The sequence below is a fragment of the Phoca vitulina genome, unplaced genomic scaffold (assembly GCF_004348235.1).
Source record: "Phoca vitulina isolate PV1807 unplaced genomic scaffold, GSC_HSeal_1.0 scaffold21, whole genome shotgun sequence".
NCBI classification, from domain to species: domain Eukaryota; kingdom Metazoa; phylum Chordata; class Mammalia; order Carnivora; family Phocidae; genus Phoca; species Phoca vitulina.
Window position 1 is genome coordinate 18,691,953 of NW_022589724.1, and position 18,797 is coordinate 18,710,749.

At 45.4% G+C, this 18,797-nt stretch overlaps 1 protein-coding gene across 1 annotated transcript in view; it reads right to left on the bottom strand.

Moving 5' to 3' along the window:
* Window positions 1-18,797, bottom strand: part of BRINP1 (BMP/retinoic acid inducible neural specific 1) — a 172,297-nt gene that overhangs the window by 26,281 nt on the left and 127,219 nt on the right. Inside the window, exons 6-7 of the mRNA XM_032418496.1 lie at window positions 5,939-6,175; window positions 1,427-1,649 (exon numbers count right to left, since the gene is read on the bottom strand). Of these exons, the coding sequence (XP_032274387.1) occupies window positions 1,427-1,649; window positions 5,939-6,175 (460 nt within the window). The remainder of the gene's footprint in view (window positions 1-1,426; window positions 1,650-5,938; window positions 6,176-18,797) is intronic.

The following is an 18,797-nucleotide window of genomic DNA, read 5'->3' on the forward strand; positions in this document are numbered from 1 at the left end:
CATAGAGCCAGGGGAGCTTGTCTCTTCCTCTTATGGCAGGGCTTCCAAACCTCAGCACCGTTGACTTTTTGGAGAAGGGTAATTCTTTTGTGTGGGGACTGCCCTGTGCAGTAGCACGCCCACACCATTATGATACTCAGAAGTGTCTTCAGACATTTCTAACTGTTCTCTGGGGACAGAATCATCTCCAGCTGAGACCTGCTGATGTACACTGTAGTTCTGTACCAATTACTTGACCTCTCTGTGCTTGTTCTTTGATCTGCACAATGGGCGTAACAATCATATATATAAAAACACGTGGCTGACAGTGAACTTGTTAAGGAAATGTGACTTAGCCTTACTCTTCTATTTATTTTTTTAAAAGATTTATTTATTTGAGAGAGAGAGAAAGAGAGCAAGCACGGGAAGGGGCAGAGGGAGAGACTCCTGCGGAGGGCAGAGCCCAACCCAGGGCTTGATCTCAGGAGCCAGGAGATCAGGACCTGAGCTGAAACCAAGAGACAGACGCTTAACCTACTGAGCCACCCGGGCGCCCCTTAGCCTTACTCTTTTATGGAGTGGATCTCTTTTCTCTGAATAAAGCTGATCCCCTAACCCCCACATGTGGAATGAATAAAGACAGCACTGCGCTGGTTGAAGCTGGGTGCGCAGCCCCCAAGCTGCCTTCTGCTGGCTAGTGACCCCTTTGTGGGCCTGCTAGAGGAAACACCCAGAGGCAGCTCATACATGCCCTGGGAGAGTGGAGTCCGAAAGGCCTGGATTTGAATCCCGGCTCCTTCCTGACGGGTTCCAGAGAGAGTAAATAAACCCGGAAGACCAGGGAGCTTTGGTCTTGCAGCCCAGAGGGAGGCAGGTGAGGCATCCAGGCGTTTAAGGAGGCTCTCACTCTCAGGTGAGAACCTTGCACTCCCAGGACCCAACCACGGAGGGCCTCCTTAAATTGTTCATGGTCTGTGCCTTGTTTGTTCTATTGACTCCAGGCCCCGATCAAAGGCCCTCCATTCCTAGCTGACTGATGAGTTAACCCGGTGTCTTCACCATGGAAGATGGGGATGCTAAAATCTGCCTTGTCGAGTAATTTTAAAATTAAATAGATAATACATTGTAAGCAACGAGAAGAATGTCACATGGCAGTCAGGGCTAAGGTTGGTTCCCTTCCACAGTCTGATGGATCAGACAGAACGCAGAGGCCGGGAGTTCAGGGCATATTCAGGAAACAGCGAGAAATCCAAGGATAGCCAGTACAGTAGCAGAGAAGCCAGAGACGATCCAGAAAACGGTCGGTCTGGACCACACAGGGCCCAGCGGGCCACCGGCAAGTGCACCCTCCGCCGGGCATCCCCCGGGGCATCCCCCGGGGCAATGAGAGGACGAAGCTAGCACTGGGACTGAGCCTGCAGAGGCGGCAGGTGGGGGCCGCACTTACCTCTCCCGGGGCAGCTGATGGTTGGGATTGTGGCGGCAGCGGACGCTGAGACCGAAGAGCTTGCGGGCCGTGCGCTGGATCTTCTGCCTCTGGGCCTCGGTGGTGCTCTGCAGGAGTTTGTAACGGTTCTGCAGGTCCCAGTCGTTGCCCCAGTGCTGATGGATGCTCCCGATGGTCAGGAAGTGGTTGCTGGGGAGACGCTTCATAAAGGATTTAAACTCATCTAGCAAGAGACAAAGGCCAAGGGAGAAGGGCTGAGCGTGGGGCAGCCCCCATCTGAGGTTGCCTCTCATGCTCAGCCCCACCTACCAACACAGCGGGTTTGCAAATAAAACTTCCTCCTTTGAGGCCCACGAACACTGCTGCTCCAGTCCACTCTGCTCTGACCACTCCACTTTCAGGGAGGGTCCTTTTCCTTTGCTCTCACGGGAGTGAATCTGCAGCCTGCATCCTCACAGAAAACAGGGCTTCCCAAACTCCGGTCATCTGAATGCCAGCTTGATAATGATAGTCACATCTCATTTGTACTTCTTTTTACTTAATATTTTCTTTGAATCAATTAAACCACTTTTTTTTTTTTTATCCAATTCTGCATTAGGAAACCTCCATCACATGCTTTCAATAGAATGGGAGCTATAAAAATAAAGCTGGACTAATTGTACATAATAAAAAAATAAAATAAAATAAAGTTAAAAAAATAAAGCTGGAAACACAAATACGATGAAAACCGTATTAACAGATCCTGGACCGATACCGTTGCCAGCTAAATGCTCAAGGCCCTGCGCCTGCTCTCATTGAGACATACAGGAAGGTCGTGAGTGATAGACAGGTGCTAAAAGTGTATTAGCACCAACTGGTGTCATCTGCAGGGTTGAGGGAGAACTGAGATGGGTCAAGCTCCCCACTGTGTGATCCAGTCATGCTGGAGGTTGTCAGTGTACCCTTTCATGTCACATCCCATTTTGGGGACACCCCAGCTGAAGAGATGGGGGCAAATCCTGGGTCTCTGGGGGGAAGTTTTCTGCCTCAGTGTGTGGTTCTGTGTTTCAGAGTTTCAGTATTTGCTAAAACTTGACACGGCCTTAGAGGTTCTCTAGGCCAGCTTTCTGGTTCTGCATAGAGGGAAACTGAGGCCCAGAGTGGGGAGATGATTTTATGAAGGTAGAACAGCCTGCAAGTGACAAGAGGCAGGATGCAAATCAGAGCCATTGTTTTTTTTTAATATAATATTCACCCCTGCCCCATCCCCACCCCCCACTATTGGGAAAAGAATTAAGAAGTTGATCATATTGCAGGGGAAAAAAAGCTAAATGCTTAGGGATATATATATATATATATTTATACATATATGTATATATATAAAATATGTATATTTATATTTATATATACATATATGTATTTGCAACTTAGTACTTTCACTTCGTGTTATAAAACCTACAAGGAAATTTCAGGTCCATTAGGCGTTCATTTATTTTTAAAAATGCCTACATAGCTTTCAACAAGCACCATCCTCAGTCTGAAACACCTAACCCATATAAGTGATTTTACAGCAAACCTATGAGGTGGGTACTTTTAGTGCCTCCTTTTATAGAAACTAGGACACAGAGAAGTCAGTTGACTTCCCAAGGTCACACAGCCAGTAAATGGTAGAATTAGAACTCTAGCCAGGCTCTGAATCTTATGCTCTTACTCAGCATTATACGCTTACTCTCAACACATAAGGAGAACCAGTATATTGGGAGAAACATAAATAAATAAAAGGTGCTGAAAACAGGACTCTCGGACTCCCACGAAAGTTCCGGCACGTCATTATTGACAGTAGGACATGCAGGAGACCGAACCGCATCTCGGCCCCTGAGCAGCTGTAGGACCATCATGCTTTCAATACCTCAGTTTCCCCATCTGTCAAACAGCTATCCTGGCACCCCATGCAAATCTTGAGAGAGTGACATTGGACTGCCTCTGCCGAAATAGTTCTCGACGAACAGAAAGTGTTCAGGGGATGCATGGCGACGTAGGATTGGAAGGGTATCGGACAACTGTGCTGACTGATTTATTTGGGGAGCTGGCTGGAGGCAGGGGGCTGGCCCTAATGACTCTATGCTCTTTGGCTGCCCACCCCTGCCCCCATGGAAGAAATGCCACCCTCCTGCGGAAGGCTCTGTTGACCTCGAAGGACAGAACAGTCGTTTCAATGAACCTGAATCTGGGTCAGATAGGGATGTATAATTTAAAAGTTAAAATGATTTAATTTTCTTGATTAGAAGTAGAACGGTTCCCTCCCAATAAGGGAGGTGTAGACAGACCCCCATTTGGGTGTATAAACTAGGCTGGTTCTATTTGACCACCAGTGCTCCGACCATGAAGGAATCATTGGCTCTTCCCTTTTGGCTGGTCATTAATCCCCCCAAAGTCCCTGGTTGGCTGGGGCATTTAGGCCATTGCCTGAAATGAAAAGGAGGAAAACACACACGCACAAGCCACCTATACAAGTGGAGATGGGTGGATTTGTCTTAATGGGTAAAACCATTCCAAATGGATAAGTACAGGATATCTGGAGCGAGTGTGTGCTATCATGGGGAGAAAGTGTGCCATGGAAATCGTTTCTGCAGCCTCTCAGCTGTGTCTCCTGACCTACTCACTGAAAGTGGCTTCTCTTCCTTGGGAATAGGATTAGATGCTAAGGATCCTTACTGCTTGTGCACACAGCCGATGTTCCCCTCTGCTTTTTAGCAATCAGTGGAATCTCTCTGCAAAAGCATTTTATCAAATGCTTCTCTTGTTTGAGGCCAAATAATGGTCATAACACATTTCCATCATGAGCCTCTCTTCTCTGAATCCCTGGGATTTTAAATGGACTGATGGGTGCAGGTTCATAGGGCGGTCCCAGCTCCATGCGAGCTGCAGGAGAGCGGAATCGCTCGTGCATTGCGGGCTCCACAAGCTGGCTGGGGGCTCAGAGTTCATGGAAACCAGTGGTTTTCCCACACAGCTCAGTACAGCTCAGCTTTCACCTGGGGTGCACAGCGGCTCCAAGGTATGATTTTGTTCGATCAAAGGCTTTCTCGGCTAAAAATTTAAATAAATTCAAATATGAAAACCACAAACATGTCCTCTCATTTATCAGATGAGGGAACTGAGGCCCAGGGGGTAAAGAAGAATTAAAGTTACAGAAGCTGCTACAGGCACTGGATTTGGAATCAGGGATTCCATTACCGACCTTGTCATTTGCTAACGATGTGACCCTGGGGAAGACACTGGGTCTCGGCACCCTCCGTCCTCTGGGATGCAGGAACATCACTACTCGCTGTAATGCAGTTGTTGTGATAAATTTAAGGAATATTAAGTTGTTTTTTTTAAAAAAAAAAACAGTAATGCTCTCTGCATATATCCATTGATTTAGCAGATATCTGAGCTGGTATTAAATGCCAAGTATTTACTTGGCATGTCTTCTTGGAAGTCTCAAGGCTTCCCAAGGTGTTCATGTCCAACGCTGAGCACAGTCTTTTTTTCTGAACCTCCCAAGGTGTCCTAGCTCAGTGAATGGTACCAGCGTTCATCAAACTCTCTAACAAACATACCTAAAAAAAGCTCTTGAATCTCAACACCCATCTCTTCGTTTAGCCAATGTAACATCAAGCCTAACTATCTTGGCATCTCTGCATGTTCCCCATTTTCCCCACCTATACGATCGTGTTAACAATGTCACTGTCCTCTCCCCTAGGCACCTTAGGATGGCCTCCCACTGGCTGACATACACTCCCCCATTGATTTCTGCATCTCAGATGCTCTTCCTCAGCTCGCCTCTCCTGACCTGCCCGACCCGCCTGGCCACATTCAACCTCCCCCTCCACACACTTGATTAAAATGTCCTAATTATCTGCATGGTCATATGATTCATGTCTGACTTTCACACTCACTAGAAGCTCCACGGAGGCAGAGCTCCAACTTTGCCCCTCATCCACTTTATGGCCCTGGGAGACTGAATTTCTTCTCCTGAAATTCATGACCACGAATTTTCTTAACCACGAAAAGCAGGAAATAGCTAAGTACCTGAAAAGTCGCTTGAGCTTTGACAAGCTGTGAATTCTTTGGATATCTATGTCTGTAAGGATATCTATCTATATGTACATGTATTAAAATCTACACATATGTACGTATTTATTTAGACACACACACACACACAGAGACTTAGGAATCAACACAGATACTTTTGACTCTCCCATTCTCCAAAGGCTTCTCTGTGTTATGTAGCATTACTCTCTCTCTGTCTTCCGGGTACCCTAGAGACAATACATCTTAGGACCACAAACTCGATTATGTGATCCACGGCTCCATTCGATGGAGACGGACTGAGTACCTCCTCCATGAGGGACAGGGCTCTGGTCCCTCCCCAGTGAAAGAGTTGGGGTCACTGACTATTTCCTCATAGTGGGTCCTAATTCCAGTTAGACAGTTTCCTTTCCTTGACTTGGCTCAGGGCCACTGATGCAGTACGACTAGGTTCTCTACCTGAATTCTCCAGGTCCTTATAAGCTTCGGCCCAAGACTTGGCCATGTTGGCCAGCGTGTACTCCATGATCTGGATGTCGGTGATGGGGCAGTTGCATTGTGGGAACTCCTCCGCGCACCGGCATCTACACTGGCTGTTCTGACACACATACTCCCCCTCACCATTGCACATGATGTAGCTCAAGGCCGACTGGACAAACTTCTCTTGCAGATACTGAGGGAAGATGATCTGAAGACCTGTTTGAGAATAGCAAGAAAGGGAAAAAAAGAAAGGTTAAAGAAGGTGTTTCATTAGCAGTTTTGAAAGGTGATGCGTAGGAATCCGAAGCCGCTAGCTTTCTCCCTGTGTACTGTAACCAAAATATTTCTGGGTCTGCCTGGATCCAGACAGGGCCCCCTCGGCGAGACCTCCAGCTGCAATGCTCCTACTTAGACTTCTCCAAGTCATGACCTTGGCCACCCCTGAAGGGCATACTTTATTCCGTAGCATTGGGACTGAGGCCAGAGCCCGATCTGGCCTACACCTTTTCCATTTGGGGACAAAATCCTTATTGAAAGCACACGATTATTGTTTATTTTTTTTTTTTGTTATTTCCTTCATTTCTTTTGTGTTCCTTTCTTCAAATATTTATGAACTCTATTTAGGAAGCACAGGTCCTGAGCTAGGCACTAGGTCTACAGAGAGAAAAAAAAAGACATGATCTTTGCCCTTGGGGAATTTACAGTATAATCAGCAGGGATAGGCACGGGCACACATCACCATAACTTTATAGACCTGCAGCAGAGAAGGCCATATGAGGCGACAGGATGGCAGAAGGCTGCAAATAACAGTGCTTGGAGAGCAGGGAAGCCTTTTAGGGGAGACGGCATTTGGGCTGGTTGAAAGGTAAATAAGAGATCCTCATGCAAAAAGAAGAACAGGAAGCACATTCTAAAGAGAAGAATAGCAAGAAGAAAGATGTGTATGTCTGGGAGTTGCTGGTGAATGAAATGAATTTGCGTGCGTGGGGGTGCACTGCTCTAACGGGAACAGGTGCCAAAGGGCACATTTATCATATGCTAAGGAATTTGGACTTCATCCTATGGATAATGGGGACACTTTGGTAAATTTCAAGGATAAGAGTAATATAAAGACAGTGGTATAATTTAATAAGACCAGTGCATCATAAAAATAATATCAGTACAGGATGACATCAGAGAGAATTATTATTTTTTCTTCTTTGCTCTACACACAAAGAGGCCAAGGCTCATGGAGGGGAAGCGACAAGCCCAAGGATACAGGACGAACACTCCAGACCACACCTCATAATCTTTTCTCTATTCTTGCCTAATCAAAGTCTTAATCCTGACAGCCGAGGATGGAGAAGGATTTCTCTGGGCACGTGCACTACTCACATACCCCTGAGATGTGACCATAACGGACTATGGCCTAGGGTGTCCAACTAGAAGGACAACTCTGGGCTAAATTAATTCACGAAAGCACTTTCACCTAAAACATTTCTCTCTACCTCATCTGGGGCTGCTGACAGTTTTAGCCACCAATGCGTATGCGGGTAAATGTTTAAAGACCCACTGTGTGAGAAATAACTGTGTTCTCTGGATTACATTTTTTTCTCGTTCATGCTTCAGGGACACGCCCTCATCCTACTCATCAGGGGTTTGCTGAATAAGCTCGGCTTTTCTCTCCTTCTAATTCACAGTTGTGTTTCTACATTTTGTCCCCCTCTCTCACTTTCAAGTTATTTAAAAAAAATAAGTGCCATCATTTCATCCTGTCTTCATCTGGCAGCTGAAAAAGACTGTATTCAGAAGGGCACTGTGGGAAAGAAGATGGTGCCTCCAGCCCGACTTACAGCAGGGACCCAGGAGGTAGTTAAAAGCTGGGCATTGCTGGTCAGGCCCCTCTCCTTACTCCCTACACATCTCGGGCAAGTCCCTCAAACTGTCTAAGGCTCTACTTCTTCTTTTGTAAAATGGAGATGCTTTGAGTACTTACATCAGAAGGTTGTTGAGAGGGCTAAGTGAAGGAATCCCTGAAAATTGTCCAGAACAGTTCCTGCCACATGGCAAGCAAACAGTAAATGTTACCCATTCCTATTTTTCAAGAAAAGATTTATTTATTTATTTGAGAGAGAAAAAGAGAGCAGGGGGAGGGAGAGAGAGAATCCTCAAGCAGAATCTCTGCTCAGCGCAAAGCCCAATGCAGGGCTCGATCCCACAACCTTGAGATCATGACCTGAGCTGAGATCAAGAGTCAGACGCTTAACCGACTGAGCACCCAGGTGCCCCAATTCATTCCTATTTTTGATGATGATGATGATGATGATGATGATGATGAAATCACTCCTGGGACTGACGTTTTTTAACGTGTCAACAGGACCTTCAGGATAAGTGAACAATAGCTGTGGGTATTTAATCAGAAGAAGAAAATAGCAGGCAGTCTTGAGCTATTTGCAGAGACTTCATAAGACATAGAGTTTAGAATTCTGTGCCTGTTGAAGTGGCATGGTGGTGGGGAGTACGCGATTCAGGAAGGCGGATCTGCATTAGTCCACATGTTCTAAAGGACAGAAGGAGCTGTAGGGCTTGGGCGCTGCGGGCTGCCAGACTGGGGGTCAGCTCCGCACCAGGGGGCAAGGGGTCCGCAAGAAGTGACGGCTGGGGAGGGCTCACCGGACGAGAGGGTGATGACACAGACACCAAAAGATGGGGCCAAACACATCAAGCAGTAGAGTCCCTTGTCAGCTAAGTCTCCAATTCTTTCAGACTATGCATTATTGAGTCATTTTATCTGTATCACGGTTTTTGCTTCCAAAGCAAAATTTATTTTTAGCTGATCCCAATCCCCTATAGGCATCTGAGTCTATGGATTGGGGTTAAGTTTCTGTTGGAACTCTATAGACTATACTCTCAGTCCTATTTTTCTAGCTTGCTCATCATTTTCTTTCTCCCTTTTGTAGGGGATAAAATATTCTATTCTTGGTCCCAGCCCAAAAGGAATTTGGGGAGAGCATTTTTAGAAAATTGCGTCAAATCATTTCTCCGTTTGGCAAGGATACAAAAGGCAGTATTACCTACCCCATTTAATGCCAACTGAACACAGATGAAGTTTGGGGTTGGGGGGTTTCTGGGAGCAGCTGAAACACAAAACTGATTGCTCTTTAAAAATGGAAACTCAGATCATGCCGAGCTGTCTCTGAGGCAGAATCTCCTGGGCAATTTTGAAAGAGAATAATGAAGACGTAGCAATTAAAAAGCACTTTTCTGCAAAATGTCATTACTGTTTAAAGTTACATAACCATTTCGACAGCAGCGGAGGTTCACGGAGCAGTCACCGCCGGAACTGTGTCCTGATGACCTGTGTCCAACAAAGGGGCCCATTGCTGACCTCCAAATTGGCGCCTGAGTCCTGCCGGCTTCAATGGGAGTCATAAATAACTTGGAGGGCAATTTGGCCTGTGGAGCCACTGTTTGAAAGATATACAGCTGCCGGTTGGGGTGGAATATTCTGGCCCCACAGTTCCCAAAGACACACAGAGTGTGGGGGGTAGAGGAGGGAGAGAGAGAGAGAGATGGGCCACCATTATTGCTGAGCATATAAATTTTGCCTCAAAAGACCCAGGAAGGCAATAGCTGAGAGTTTCACTTGAACACCAAGTCACTCGTGCTGAACATATGGGATATCTCCCCCTAATCTCATTATACTTAAAAAAAAAAAAAAAAAATCTTGTTATACTTTAAATTGGAATGTTTCACTGTTCTGCGAAGTGAGTGGGCAATGTAGATGTGGGAACATCCACGTCATCTTCGTTCTCTTCTCCTGATTTTTGCCTGACTTTGTCCCTTAGTCTTCCTCCCACCTCACCTTCAACACAGACACCTCACAATCTTTTTTTGTATTTTACATATAGTCTTTGTGTGAGGAGGAATGATTTCTCCTCTCTGTCACACGGGAGGATATCTCTATCCCCTTGCTTCCTCACTCCTTCTTCTTAATATTCTATTTTTTTTTTTTTTGAAACACACCAGGCATCCTGCCCTTCTCCGTTCCCTCCCTTGCGCGGGTCTTGTTCTCCCCACGGTCTCTGCACGTGTCCCTCCCTGTGCCAAGAATCTTCTCTCCCCAGATCTCGGCATGGCTCCCTTGTCTTGCAATCCAGACCTTCCCAGATCCCCCAAATTAAAATGCTTCTTTTATTTTCATCATACGATTAGTTACTGACAGAAGCGATCTTATTAATTTGTTTTCATATTTTTTTTTCACCTCCCCCATTAGAGAGTGGGCTTCAGGGGGACAGGGGCCTTATCTGTTCCCCTCAGACCCTCCCTCAGAGTATAAACTGAGGCCAAGCCCAGCAGAGGCTCCAGACACTCATTTGTTGGATTTTCATTCAACAGCTATTCTCTTTTTCACCCTGACTGGAAAAAAAGAAAAGAAAAAAAAAGTTGCCCCTAAACGCTTTGAGGATGTTGGAATTGGCCCAGAGCTGGCCTGAAGCCCCACACCCAAAGTAACAGACTCAGGCGTCAAATCCAGGAATTGTGACTGCGTTTCGGAACACTTGAAGGCCCTTCCGGCTCTGAGGCAGGAAAGAGCGGGACCTGAGACAGACTCCCGCCTCAGTGTCCCCGTGGTGGCTCTGGCGCAGAGCGGTCCCTGCCGATGTCTTAGCCTCTCTGAAATCCAGGCTACTTGCCTGTGAAGTTCAAGTCCCGGGACCGCTGCGAGGAATACATCAGCGGGAAAAGCATAAACAGCACTCAGCAAGAACCTGGCTGCTATGGGCGGATGTTTGTGTCCCCCGAATGCCTATGTTGAGGTGCCGGTATTAGGAGGTGGGGCCTTGGCAGGCGATTAGGTTCACATCAGGTCACAAAGGTGGGCCTCCACGATAGGATTAATGGACATAGAAGAAGGATAAGAGACGGGAAAGGTCTCTTTCTCTCCCTCTCGCTCCATGGACACCCACGAAGGAAAGGCCATGTGCGCACACAGTGAGAACCCAGCTGTCCACAAGCCAGGAGCGTGCCTTTCCCAGACAATGAATTTGCCAGCATCGTGATCTACAGACTTCCAGCCTCCCGAACTGTAGAAATGAAGTCTCTCGTTTAAACCACGCAGTCTACGGTATTTGTGATAGCAGCCCAAGCAGACAAAGACAAGAGCGTAAGTAAGTGATCAGTAAATTCTAGGCACCCCCGTGTATGCCACATCAGAACAGAATCCATTCCCTGGACCGAACTTGAGTCTTTCCTGGAAACATCCTCCCGAGTGGCCCCACTTGAGCCGGTAGGAAACCTGCCCAGAGTGCCCTGTCTCTTAATAGCATTCTAGGAATTATTATAGGTCTCTATTATTTATCATTCTACTGGTTCTACTTCAGGGAATCTTCCTCCTTCTCTTTTATCTTTCCTTTTCTTCTCTCCTTTTCGGTCCTTCCGTGTGCTGGGCACCGAGCCATGGACACCGGGGTGAATAAGGCGGGCACTCCCTGCCCTCGCGGACCTCAGGGCATAGGGAAGGAGGCGTGTAAACTGCTGCTTGGATGCAGGGAAACCAGTGATCTACCAGAAGCACGAGGTCACTCAGCGAACGCAGAGAAAGAACACCTAACCCACACTGGAGTAGGGGCAGTCACAGATGCTCTCCTGGAGAAAGTGGCATTTGGGCTGAGACCTAATGGAGTCACAGGAATTAGGGGATGAGAGGTCGGCAGGAAGAGCAGTTTAGAAAGTGGGAACAGCATGGGCCAAGGACTCAGGCAATAGAACTCCCTCCAGCTAAGGACCAACTTTACCATCACCTTCCTTTCTGATTAAGGTTCACCCTTTCTTGTTTGTATGTTTGCTCCCAGGTTCCCTAGAGAAGAGATGGTGCCTTAGAGAAGATGAAGACCCTGAAGGGAAGAATGACAGAGGGCAGAGATCTGCCAGCTCATTGGAAGAACAGCATTGCTTACAGCAACAGAGGTCAAGGATCCTTGTCTGCTACAGACAAAGAGTATAGATGGGATTCAGAAAAAGAAGTGAGGGCTCACTGCATTGTTGAATTTCAACCACTGGGCAGCTCTAGGGTAACAGAAGAACTTTCAGGGGATCCCTACATTGAATTCCTTGATACCTTTAAGGACACAGTATTGCTGCCCAAAGCAGGTACCTGGTCCAAGCGACTGTGCCCAGTGAGCTGGGGAGACGGGGGGGACCCGATCAACCAAGCTGAAGGTGCCTCTAAAACTCGGGGGGTACAGTCCAACCTTCATCTCTGACCCTGATCCTGCTCTTTTGCTGTGAGGAACTCTTAGCCTCTTTCTCTTCTTTCAACAAGTAGTGCATGGGGGTTTGTTGGAGAAGATGCTTCCACCTTTTAAGGACACAGAGGGGCTACTTGGAGATTCAAAACTAAAGCATAAAATCCAAGTACAAGGGACAAAGGTCTGCATTGATGATTAAAACATAAAAAGCAGTTTTATGTCTGGAACATAGTAGGTGTTTAATAAATATATTTTAAATATTGAATAGGGGTGCCTGGGTGGCTCAGTTGGTTAAGCGTCTGACTCTTGGTTTCGGCTCAGGTCGTGATCTCAGGGCTGTGGGATCGAGCCCAGCATCGGGCTCTGCACTCAGTGGGGAGTCTGTTTCTCTCCTTCTCTCTCCCTCTACCTGTCTACCCTGCTTGCCCTGTCTCTCTAAAATAAATAAATAAAATCTTAAAAAAAATAAATATTGAGGGGTGCCTCGGTGGCTCAGCCGGTTAAGCATCTGCCTTCAGCTCAGGTCATGGTCCCAGGGTCCTGGGATCGAGCCCCACATTGGGCTCCCTGCTCTGTGGAGAGTCTGCTTCTCCCCCTCTCTCTTCCTCTGCCCCGGCCCCTCCCCAACTCATGCTCTCTCTTTCTTTCTCTCAGATGAATAAATAAAATCTTTAAAAATAAATAAATATTGAATCAGCCAGTGACATATTACGAAGATGAAAGGAAATAAACCTGAAGATAATAATTATGGAAGACTTCGTGATGTGTGTGGGATGTGGGTAGATCCTGAAACACGAGCATGGTTTTTAGTAGATAATGAAGAGGAGCCACGGTGTTCCCTGCAGAGGGCACACCTTGAGCAAAAATAGGTCAGTGTCTGAATACCCTGGATCAATCAAAGTCTTGTTCAAGGCAAGAACCATATATCTTTCTGTTTTGTTTGTTTGTTTTTTGGATGAACTTTGTTTTATTTTATTCTATATCACAATTACCTAAAATAGTAGTAGTTTTGATGGATGTCCTTTTTTCTGACCTATTTCCTTGCCTACTAAATGCACAATTTCTTTTAGTGCTAAGAGAAAGAGGGGAATATACAGATTCTATTTTGGTTGAGTAGAAATATTGTTCTATCCTGTTCTTGCATCAGAATGTGGCCCCCTGCAGATACCTCTGAGCCCCATAGGAGTCCCAGCTGTTGCCTTGTACCTGCTAAGTTCTGCTTGTCAAATTCTGTCCATTTCTGAAAAGCACGAGGTGGGGAGAACAACAAGGCCTAAACCCTTTGCAGAAAGTCAGCCTGATCCCCTTCCTTGTGAAAGCCCAGGGATCTCAGACTGGCAGATAAAGGACTTTATGGCTCCAACACCCATTCTGAACTCCAAAGTAATGAAGGCATGCAGGTCAATTACCCATCTGTTTGTGTTTCTATTGCTGTGAATTACAGTATCCATCGCTGACAGCTCATTGGAGTGGAATGAAAATAAGACGATAATTCACCGGGTGAAACCGTGCAGAAAGGGCGAAAAGGCTATGATCTCATTCAGAAGTTCAGCCCTGTCTCCGTGATGGGTCATTTGCACTTGGTGGGTGGGGGGAAATGAAGAAAGGCAGCTACCTGGGGGGAAAGTGGGTGGGTTCTGGCGCCCCCTTCTGGATAGAGTAACCTTTTGTGTTCCCAAGGATCCTCCTCTATTCTGTGGGATCTCAAGGAATAGACTTAGAACCCTTAGATGAAAGATTCAAGTAAATGAAATTCAGCACAACAAAACGAAAACCTCTTTAATATCAGGAGTTTTGAGGGATGAAACAGGTTGCCTTCGTAGGTAGAACACTGCTCATCACTGGACGTGTACAAGCAGAATTTAAAGAACCCAAGGCCCACATGGCATGAGGTTATCATTAACTTTTATTCGATCCCCATCCCGGCAGTGTCCTCCCTTCGAAAAAATTATACACCGCACCCCCCCGCCTCTGCACTCACATGGGTTAACACGACACGTTTTGGCCAATGAAATGTTTGCACAAGTAACGGGTACAACTTCCAAAACAGCTAGAAGAACCGACACAACCTTGGTTTTCTTTGCGTCTACTCTGTGCGGCTGTTCATTCACTGGTTAAGCAAAGATGGATTCGGCATCATCGGCGATGCGCCAGGTAATCTTCCAGACCCTGGAGGAAGGGCAAGGAACTAGAAGCAAAATCCTTGCTCTCATGAAACTTTCCGCTTAGTGCAGGAGATGGACAATGAGGGGGCTACATAAACAGAGGAGGATTTATGCTGACAAAAGGATTGGGGGCAGGGAGACTTCTGCATGACAATTTTAACTTTCTTTTTCTTTCTTTTTTTTTTTTTAAGATTTTATTTATTTGTCAGAGAACGAGAGAGCACAAGCAGGGGGAGCCACAGAGGCAGAGGGAGAAGCAGGCTCCCTGCTGAGCAAGGAGTCCGGTGTGGGACTCGATCCCAAGACCCTGGGACCATGACCTGAGCTGAAGGCTGATGCTTAAGCGACTGAGCCACCCAGGCGCCCCCTGTTAAACTTTCAAAGAGAGAATATGGTCTAAACTCTGAAATCACCAAGGATATGAAGGCCAACATACTTTTTAAATTCAATTCCATAAAATTTCAACGTGAAGATACCCTCACAGAGGATATTAAGAAGAAGAGGTTGATTCAATTTAATTATAAGCTTCTTCACACAAGTCATGATAAAAACCAACCCTGATTATCTATAAAACTCTGTGCTACCCGATCCCTCGATCAGCTGATGTCTGCAAATTCTTCTCTATTTCCCTTTCCTTGCTACACTCTGCCACACCCCCACACCCCGCCACTGCCCCGCACACGTAGAAAGTTCTCTCCTGCTCAGATTGTGCCTCTAGCTCTTATTAACTGCAGGACGTTGGGAAGCTAACATCAAGAGGCTTAACGTCTCTGCTTCTGTTTCCTCATTAAAGCTTCCATGGTAGGGTCCATGTAAAAATCAAATAAACCATTTTGTATCTTGACTCTGGTGGTATCTTCTGGCTGGAAATTTCTAATTCACAGAACTCTTCACCTCAAAAGGGTGAACTTTTCTGTATGTAAATGGTACCTCCATGAACTGGAAAACAAAATTAGATAACACACGGAAATCTCTTAGTTTAGGACAGTTGTTGGACTAATGTCACTTCTTGTCCTCACCCTGTCTTCTATTGCTTTCCCTGGGGGCCTTTGGCAATCTCAGGCATCTCCTCCATTGGTAACTAAAAACACCTTGCACACAGCTCAGATTCTAACAGAAGGCCTATCACACCACATTACGTGTGTTTATGTTCACGTTCCTCCTGGTCTGCGATCTCCTTGAATGCCAGAGGCAGTGCCTCGTTCATGTTCCATTTCCCTGTCAGCCAGCACATTAGTGGGTTCCCAGGAAATATGCTTGAATGAAGGCGAATTGAGACAGAACGTGTTTCAGAGAGGACTGTGGTTCTCTGCCCTATGGCTCGCACGCCCCACCTCTCTACAGCCGTCCTTCCTGAGTAGGACCTGTATCATCTTTCCCAACATTGTAGCTTAAAATCTAAAGCTATTTCAACTTTGACTCAGGACTGGAAGGAACAAGGGCTCAGAAGCATTTGAGAAAAAAAAAAAAAAAGGGCAACACAGAGCCAAAAAACATCCTAGGAGAACAATGATGCTAAATGTCCTGACTACTAATTTTAGCACATATTCTGTTCAGGATCCACTGCTACACATTATGACTCTTAAGAACTGTAACTGTTCCTTATATTTCTTTGCATTCTTTGCAAGATATCAAGCACAGTGCTAGATCATAGTGGGTGTGCAAAAATAAAGGTGCTCAATCCAGCAACTGTTAGTAAAGTCTGTTTTCACTCACCAGTTTATTGGAACAGGTGCTGAACTTAATGCTAGAGATACAGAAACTAAGACAGTTTTCTGATCTCAAGGAGCTCCAGTTGGGAACAAGACACATAAATATAAAATTACAGTAAGATGCACAAATAAATATACACAAGTTTCAGTAGAAGGAAAAAAGAACCCTCTACTTTTATAAGAGTAAAGGAGTCTGGAAAAGTTATTTTGGACAGGGTTGAACCCAAATGGTATGAATAGTCCAGCATTTGCCAAGTTGTATGCTACAGAGCCATAGATCTGCAAATGTAACCAAAACCAAAAACATTCAGGAAACTCTGTATTTAATCTACCTCTTGAGACTCATAATACACATTAGCACAGTTAAGGCACTGAGAAGTCCTGCAGTAAATAGTGTGGTTTATGCTGTTTAATCCGATGTTTCAGTATTATTGAGCTTTTGTTAAGTTACTGCGTGGTAACAACCTCAAAATTACAGTGGCTTACAACCACAAAGGTTTATTTCTTGCTCGTGTTTTATGTTGGCTGGGCTTTGGCTCTATTCCAGATGTCTTCTTCATTTTCTTTCTTCCAAATTTTTATTTAAGTTCTAGTTAGTTAACTTACAGTGTAGTATTGGCTTCAAGAGTAGAATTTAGTGATTCAGCTCTTACATACAACACCCAGTGCTCATCACACTAAGTGTCCTCCTTGGGGCGCATGGGTGGCTCAGTCGGTAAGTGTCTGCCTTTGGCTCAGGTCATGATCCCGGGGTCCTGGGATCGAGCCCCGCATCAGGCTCCCTGCTCTGCGGGAAGCCTGCTTCTCCCTCACCCACTCCCCCTGCTTGTGTTCCCTGTCTCCCTGTGTCTCTCTCTGTCAAATAAATAAATAAAATCTTAAAAAAAAATAAGTGCCCTCCTTAGTGCTCATCACTCATTTAGCCTACGCCCCCACCTCCTTCCAACAACCCAGTTTGTTCTTTATAGTTAAGAGTCTCTTATGGTTTGTTTCCTTCTCTCTCCTTTCTTTTTCCCCTTCCCACACATTCATCTGTTTTGTTTCCTAAATTCCACATATGAGTGAAATCATATATTTGTCTTTCTCTAACTCACTTAGCACTATACTTTCTAGCTCCATCCATGTCGTTGCAAATAGCAAGATTTCATTCCTTTTGACGGCTGAGTAATATTCCATTATATATATATACATACATACCACATCTTTCTTTCTTTCTTTCTTTCTTTCTTTCTTTCTTTCTTTCTTTCTTTGACAGAGGGGAGAGAGACAGCGAGAGAGGGAACACAAGCAGGGGGAGTGGGAGAGGGAGAAGCAGGCTTCCCACCGAGCAGGGAGCCTGATGCGGGGCTCAATCCCAGGATCCTGGGATCATGACCTGAGCCGAAGGCAGCCGCTTAACGACTGAGCCACCCAGGCGCCCCACATACCACATCTTCTTTATCCATTCATCAGTCAATGGACACTTGGGCTCTTTCCATAGTATGGCTATTGTTAATAATGCTGCTATAAACATTGGGCTACATGTGCCCCTTCAAATCAGTATTTTTGTATCCTTTGGGTAAATACCTACTAGTACAATTACTGGGTCATGGAGTAGCTCTAGTTTTAATTTTCTGAGGAACCTCCATACTGTTTTCCAGAGCAGCTGCACCAGCTTGCATTCCCACCAACAGCGTAAGAAAGTTCCCCTTCCTCCGCATCCTCACCAATATGTTTTTTCCTGTGTTGCTCATTTTAGCCATTCTGACTGGTGTGGGGTGGTATCTCATCATGATTTTGAGTTGTATTTCCTCTAGACTCGAAGGAGCAGCTTTGCTGAGGTGTATGCCATTATCATACAGAAGGAAAAGAGCAAAAGCCATGCCAGACAATGTCTCCTCAAGTGTCTGCTAAGATGGAGCATGGGATATGTTCTTCTACATTCTATTGGAAAAACAAACCAAGTGGCCAAGTCCAGTGCCAACTAGCTGGGAGGTATACATCTCCCACAGGGAGCACTGGTGGTCACATGGCAGTGCATTGTTATATATAATCCTCTTAGGGGAGAGAACAATGGAGTCATGCAATCTACCATAAGATAAACTTATTTTTGCACCAAACTTTTTTTTTTTAATTCAATTACTATATGATCCAACAATTCCATTCTTAAGGTATATAGCCAAAAGAATTGAAGGCAGGTATTCAAACAAAAACTTGTACATAAATGTTCATAGCAGCACTATTCATGAGAGTCAAAAAGTAGAGACAATCTACATGTCCATCAACCCATGAATAGACAAACAAAATGTGGTATATCTATGCAATCAAATATTAACTCAGCCATAAAAGAACAAAGTACTGATACATGCTACAGTATGGATGAACCTCGAAAGCATTTTGCTAAATAAAAGGAAGCCAGGCACCAAAAAAACCACATATTGTGTTATTCTATTTATATAAAATATCCAGAAAAGGCAAATCCACAGAGACAGAAAGCAGACTAGTTGCCTGCGGCTGGAAGGAAGGGGCAGAAGGTGAAGAATGACTGCTTCATGGATACAGAATTTGTATCTGAGATGGTGAGAAAGTTCTGGAACTAGAGAGTAGTGTCCGTTGCACAATATTGTGAGTCTACTTCATGTCCCTTAATGAACTGTGCATTTTAAAATGGTTATGATGTTGACCTTTATGTAATACATATTTACCCCAATAAAAAACTGAGATTCCAAATAAATTGATTTGACAGTTCAAA